Source organism: Haemorhous mexicanus, chromosome 7, assembly GCF_027477595.1.
Source record: "Haemorhous mexicanus isolate bHaeMex1 chromosome 7, bHaeMex1.pri, whole genome shotgun sequence".
NCBI classification, from domain to species: domain Eukaryota; kingdom Metazoa; phylum Chordata; class Aves; order Passeriformes; family Fringillidae; genus Haemorhous; species Haemorhous mexicanus.
In genome coordinates this window covers 36,140,788-36,147,134 of record NC_082347.1, presented here as the reverse complement: position 1 = coordinate 36,147,134, position 6,347 = coordinate 36,140,788, and the positions used below count along the sequence as shown (strand labels likewise).

The 6,347-nt window shown below is 55.9% G+C and overlaps 1 protein-coding gene across 1 annotated transcript; it reads left to right on the top strand.

Annotated features, from left to right (window-relative positions):
- The first annotated feature begins 1,336 nt into the window (after nucleotides 1–1,336).
- VAX1 (ventral anterior homeobox 1) lies at nucleotides 1,337–5,611 on the top strand. Its single transcript, XM_059850786.1, has 3 exons — nucleotides 1,337–1,574; nucleotides 3,315–3,502; nucleotides 5,075–5,611. The coding sequence occupies exons 1-3, from the start codon at nucleotides 1,337–1,339 to the stop codon at nucleotides 5,609–5,611; spliced, it is 963 nt and encodes a 320-aa protein (XP_059706769.1).
- Nucleotides 5,612–6,347: the final 736 nt, after the last annotated feature.

Sequence of the window (6,347 nt, the reverse complement as noted above, 5' to 3'; positions counted from 1 at the left end):
TAAAACTTTTTTCTCCTTTAGTGGATCACGCAGTTGAGATTTTTCACGGGCTATCTCTCTCTCTCTCTCTCTCTCTCTCTCTCCCTCCTTCCCTCCCTCCCTCCCTCTCTCTCTCCCTCTTTCTCCCCCTCTCTCTTTCTCCCCCCTCCTGGATCCACTGCACACAAAGCTGGCTTTTTTTTTTTTTTTTTTTTTTCAATGAGCAGGCTCTGCGAATAGGTTCAGTGTTTGCGAAGGTGCAGAATTAGCAGACACACATGCATGCACACATACACACACACACAGAGGGAGAAGCACAAAAAGCAAGTATCGGGACTGAAATAAGGAGAGGTAGGAGTTTAAGATGGCTGTCTGTGGGGAGATGTGTTAACGAGGATTTCTGCCGGCCAAGATAACCTGCTTCCTTGGAGAGATCTGCTTGAAGGAAGAACTTTTTGTGTGTGTGCATTCTGATTCTGGGGATCTGTTTGTTTGTTTACAATTCAGGGGGCTTTTTTTTTTTTTTTTTTTTTTGCTTTTTCTTCACCCCCCTGCAACTGCATTTTTTCAGCCTTTCCTAGCAGCTTTATTCAGATTTATTTGGCGTGCTTTGGAGAAAGCCACTATATAATCGGGAGGTCAAAGGCAGACTGAAGAAAGTTAATAATGGCTGCTAATGGTGCTAACAATTCAGGGTGAATCTTGTCAAAAGTTGTTTTTTTTTCCCTCTCCCCCACCCTTTTTTTCCTCTCTCCTTTTTTTTTTTTTTTTTTTTTTTTTTTTTTTTTTTTTTTTTTTTTTTCTGGAAGTCTCAGTCTTTTGATTGTGTGTTTCCTGAAAGCAAGACCAATCATTTCAGTTTATTCACTGGCTAAACTCTACTTGATTGGGGACAAGCACACAAACCATCCATTACGATCTGATATATTATCCAAACAATTTAGTGTATTCATGAGGTAACCTAAATGTGGAGGCTGCAAAATTACCCGTAATCAATTGAAACAGCGAGTGCGCGTCCCTCTGTGTGTCTAACAACTACATGTCTCTGTAATAAGGCAGACATTAAATCATTTTAGAGTTGTACTGTTGAGTACCTGATCACTGGGCGCTCTGGGAAGCTGGACAGTCACATTAGGACGCTGGGACTGAGGAAGCCGCTGCTTTTCCAGTGGGATAAAACCCGATCTTCCTTACTCAAGGTGCTTTACAGATCCCCACCGATCTCACCCTAAGTCGTGCAATATCCAGCATAGACTTCGTCTTCTTCTTCTTCTTCTACTCTTCTATAATTTTTTGTTATCGTTGTTGGCGCTTTTTTTTTTTTTTTGGTTTTTTTGTTTTGTTTTTATTGCACTACATGTTTGGGAAACAAGACAAAATGGACGTTAGATGCAGTTCAGAGACTGAAGCTAACCGGGTCTCGAAGAACGGACATAAAGAGGGCAAGGAAAGCAAAGGGTCTGAAGGAAATATTTCTACTTCTTTTTTGAAGGATCAGCAAGGGACTTTTTCTGCCTCTGCAGCTACGGAAGGTTGTAATAAAAGTAAATCTAGTTCGGCTGATCCGGACTATTGCAGGAGGATCCTAGTTAGAGGTATGAGTTTGAGGTGTTCGGCGAGGGTGGGGGAAGGTGAGCCGCGCTCACGCCCGGGAGATGGGTTGATTTTGTCGCTTTGCCTTGGGTCTGGCCCTGGGTTGAAAGCCCTTCCTACGGCTGCGGGGGAGAGACCCCGCTCCCGGCCGGGCTCTGCCCCGGACCCCGCTCCCGCCGCCTTTATCCCGGGGAATTTCCGCCGGCGTCTCGGCGAAAAGTTAAGCCGCGGTTGTTGCTCCCCGGCGCTGCCCCGGAACGGACCAGCCCCGCTCATTGTTGTTTTGTTTTTCCTTTCCTGCTTCGCAGCTTTCCCGGGGTGCCCGTCCCCGCGGGGAGCCCTCGGGGACAGCGTTCCCTCGGGGGGCCGCGGCTCTGTCCCGCGGGCCGGGCGCGCTCCTTCCGCGCCCGCGCATCCCGCCCGCAGCCGGCCGCGAGCCATGGCGTGGGGCTGCGGGCAGGAAGGCCCTCTCGGAGGTTCCTTCTGTGCCCCCTCTCTCCGTGTCCGGCAGCCCACAGGAAAGGGCTGTTTTAAAATAACCACCAGCCTTAAAATAAATGGAGGAATGACGAAGGGGTTTTTAATGATTACTTTTTAATAGTTATACGTTTAATTTCCCTCTATCTTCGTCCCTTCTCCAGGATAAAATAGCTAAATCATCTTATTCTTACTCCCTCAAAAAAAAAAAAAAAAAAAACCAAAAAAACACAACCAACCAAAAACAACAACCTGAAGAAATTTCAGTTTTATTAAGGTGCGTTTTGGGGGAGGAGGGAGAGAAGAGAATCGGAACAAAATATGTGGGAAGCAGGCCTGGAAACCCAGAATTAATCCTTACGCCACTGGTTGACCCAGAGAAGGGTCAGATTAAAATGATGTGATTGTCTCTGATTTAAAACGTACCGAGAAGGTAAAATTACGGCAAGTAAAGTTGGGAAGGCTTTAAGGTAACCTGAATCTGGCTCTAGCTTGACAGTCGTGTTAATGAGATTTGTCCCGCTTTCCTTCAGTCTGGGCTACCAGAAAAGTGAGGTTTCTGCGGGCTGGTTGGTGCCTTGGTTTCTTTCCCTCCCCCCCTCCTTTTTTTTTTTTTTTTTTCCCCTCCTGCTTCTCGTTGCCAAAACCCCAAAGCGGCAGCGGCAGCAGTGCAGGGTGGGCTGGAGGTGTCCCCACGTTCACAGTGGCAGGCAGCCAGGTCGGGGCACTGCTGCCTCCGAAAGCTTTTTTTTTTTTTTTTTTTTTAAGCATGAGAAACTTGTTTTTAAAAAAATATATATGTATTTTGGGGTGGGGGACGGAATGTGTATGATGGCTACCAGCGAGTCCTAGCCCGGAGCCCAAAGGGAACAAAGAGTAGCCCTGCACTCCAGGCACAAAGCCTGGCCTGAAGGATCTCTTTCTCCCCAGCTTCTCAGAAGGGCCGTGGGTAGATGTCGCAGTGTCGTACTGTGAGTGCAATATATTCAAAGTAATTTTCAAATGGGCTGAGGGGATTAATTATAGAGGCCTGGGCCCCCATCGCCCCCTCCTTCCTTCTCTGTTGTGGGTTTTTTTCCTTCCGTGGGTGCAGCGCCAGGTGCAGAGCCTCAGTCGCAGGACCCTGCTCCATCCCGACTCGTGTCTCGGTCCTGAAGGCGCTGGGCACGGCGCTTTCCCTTGGAAAAATTAGAAAGTATAAAAAGGGGAGGAAAAGCAGAGGAGGGTTGCCTGGGTATGAAGCTGACCGCGCCTTTCTTTGCCAGATGCCAAAGGTTCTATCCGAGAGATTATTCTGCCTAAAGGGCTTGATCTGGACCGTCCCAAGCGGACCCGCACCTCCTTCACGGCCGAGCAGCTCTACCGCCTGGAGATGGAGTTTCAGCGCTGCCAGTACGTCGTGGGGCGGGAGCGCACCGAGCTCGCCCGCCAGCTCAATCTCTCCGAGACTCAGGTAGCGCCTGAAGGACGGGGAGCCGCAGCTGCCCTGCCCTGCCCTGCCCTGCTCCGTGGGACCCCCTTCCCGGGCCGGGCACCTCCGTGCCCTGCAGGCCCCAAGGACGCGGCCCTGCGCGCCTCCTGCGCCCTCAGCGCAGCCCCCGCGGGGCGAGGGGCGAGGCAGCCCCGAGGTGCCCACGCGTGTCCGGTCGGGATGGAGCTGAGGGGCTGGTGGCTGAGGAGTCCCGGCTGGGGACCCCTAAGTGCGTGTCCCTAAGTGCCTGTGTCCCTAAGTGCGTGTCCCTAAGTGCGTGTGTCCCTAACTGCGTGTGTCACGGGAAAGGGAGCTGCTGGCCAAGGGGGTCCCTCGTGTCCCCGCACCCAGCCCCACTGGGCTCTCCCCGCCGGCGAGGCGGCCCGGCCCGAGGGCCTCGGAGAGAGCTTGGCCACGAAGCCAAACTCCTGCCGGGCCAGGAGCGGCTCCCCCAGCTCCGGCTCGCGGGGATCCGCCCGGGTCCCGCCGGGTTCGGTGTGCCGGGCTGCGCGGAGCCGCCGCCCCCGGGCGCGGAGATTTCGCTGGTGCGGCCGGGGAGAAGCGAGGGGAGGCCGAGCCGCTCCCAGGCCGCAGCAAGCGAGATACTGGCGCTCAAACTCGCAGGGGGAGACGGGCACCTTCCCCGGGGGCTGCCGGGCTGGAGATGTTTGGCCTGGGCTTTCCTGAGTATGAGAGATCCCGGGATGGGGCTAAACTTTGGGCCGTATTTAGAGTCCTTATATGTCCGAGGGGGAGAATCGCTCCTCCACCCTCCAGGGCACAAAGGCTGGGGACTGACAGGAGGCCTAAAACTCTGTGAGAGCATGAGGAAGAATCCAAAAAGTCCAAACTTCTTAAAGCCTGTTTGATATTTCCACAAAACATCATATAACAGTAAATTCCCCTGACATGATAATTAGCTTTTTTCTTTCCTTGCCGCATAGGAGTGACAAGTTCAACAGCTCGTAGCTTATAGAACCTGCCTTGGGTGGGTTTTGTTGTGTTTTGGTTTGGTTTTGGTTTTGTTTGTTGTATGTTGAGTGACTTCCAGAATTCCTTTTTAAAGTTGAATAATATTTAAAATATTTGGGGGTAGAGAAAGAGCGTCCAGTTTGGAATACGGGGAAAGAAACTCATTGCTGCTGTTACCCCCAGGAAGAGCAGTCGGAGCGGGCAGCGGCTGCTGGGAGCCGCGGAGTGCCCGGGGCTCGGGCTGAGCCGGCTTAGAATAAAGCGGTGAGAAAGGGCTGGCTCCGTCTCCCAGAAAATTCCCGGCCTGTAGTAAACTAGGACGAAGTGAGATGTCTGGTTAAAGATGCAGAACGAAAGGCCCCGGGGTCACCCCGAAACCGGGAACAGACAGAGGGTGTGGGGGGTTGTGTTCTGTGAGCGTGGCTTTGTGCGTTTTGGAAATGCTCCCCGCTGCCAAGTGTCTGCGCGCCCTCCCCCGCAGCCTCCCCCCGCCCCGCGGAGCCGCGCCGGGGTCCCGGGGCACCTGCCGGGGGCCGCCGCTCCTCCCGCCCCGCTGACCCTGCCTCTCTCCCCGGCCCGCAGGTCAAGGTCTGGTTCCAGAACCGGCGCACCAAGCAGAAGAAGGACCAGGGCAAGGACTCCGAGCTGCGGTCGGTGGTGTCCGAGACCGCCGCCACCTGCAGCGTCCTGCGGCTGCTGGAGCAAGGCCGGCTGCTGTCGCCGCCGGGGCTGCCCGGCCTCCTGCCGCCCTGTGCCACGGGCGCGCTGGGCTCGGCTCTGCGCGGGCCCGGCCTGGCCGCGGCGGGCGGCGGCAGCGCGGCGGCGGCTCCGGGCGGCGGCGGCTCCCCGCACCCTCCGGCCGCCAGCGGCGCCGCCGGGCCCCCCCCGCCCGCGGCGCTGCACGGGGCGGCGGCCGCGGGGCACGGGCTGTTCGGGCTGCCCGTGCCCGCGCTGCTGGGCTCGGTGGCCGGCCGTCTCTCCTCCGCGCCCCTGGCCGTGGCCGGCTCGCTGGCGGGCAACTTGCAGGAACTGTCGGCCCGCTACCTGAGCTCGTCCGCCTTCGAGCCCTACTCCCGGACCAACAATAAAGAGAGCGCTGAGAAAAAAGCACTGGACTGACTCTAAGTACCTTCCCCCTATTTATATTTATAGTCTCTATTTGTGGCGGTATTTATGGGACGGGCGGCAGCCGTGTCCCGCTCCCCGCCGCCCCCGAGCCCCGCGGCGCGGCTCCCTCCGCGGGCCGGGGCGGAGCGGGGCCCGCGGGGCAGGCGAGGCGGCGGCCGGGGCCGGGGCCGGGGCGCGGCGAGGGGCTGCGGGCGCCTCCCGGTGCGCTCCCCCTGCGCCGCGGTCCGTCTGTCGGGGCGGGAGGGGCGATCGCGCTGTTCGTTCGTTCGGGAAGGGACGCAGAGGGTCAGCGATCGGGCCGGGGGTCGGCCGGGCTCCCTTCGATCGGCTTTAGCCAATGCCGAGCGAGGGAGCGGGATTTCGGAGAGAGGAGGATGGAGCTGCCAGGTGATGCCCGTTTTGGGGTGGTTTTTTTGTGTCTCCCAGACTCAGTGATTTCTAAGCACAAAGGTTTTGGGGCCCCACCTGTGGCCCCGTTTGTCCCCACACTCGCTGCACTACAGCCCCGACCGAGCCCTTAGCATCAGTCAGGAAATCCTCCAGCAACTTTTCTTTTTCACGGTAAATCTTGAATGTGGGAAGGGCCGAAACGGACTGAACGTACAGTCACGAATAGGGGAGACAGAAACCGGTGGCTGCAGAAATTTTGCATGAAATTGTCTCTTCCTTCGAGATAACACAACGTCCCCCCCTTTTTTTTCCCTTTTTTCCTTTTTTTTTTTTTTTA

What these genes read in the sequence shown, in the direction of transcription:
- VAX1 (XM_059850786.1), top strand. Translation starts at nt 1,337, where the DNA reads ATGTTTGGGAAACAAGACAAAATGGACGTTAGATGCAGTTCAGAGACT. An exon ending in CAGGAGGATCCTAGTTAGAG is followed by an intron (nt 1,575 to 3,314) that starts GTATGAGTTTGA and finishes TTTCTTTGCCAG; the next exon opens with ATGCCAAAGGTTCTATCCGA. An exon ending in TCAATCTCTCCGAGACTCAG is followed by an intron (nt 3,503 to 5,074) that starts GTAGCGCCTGAA and finishes CCCGGCCCGCAG; the next exon opens with GTCAAGGTCTGGTTCCAGAA.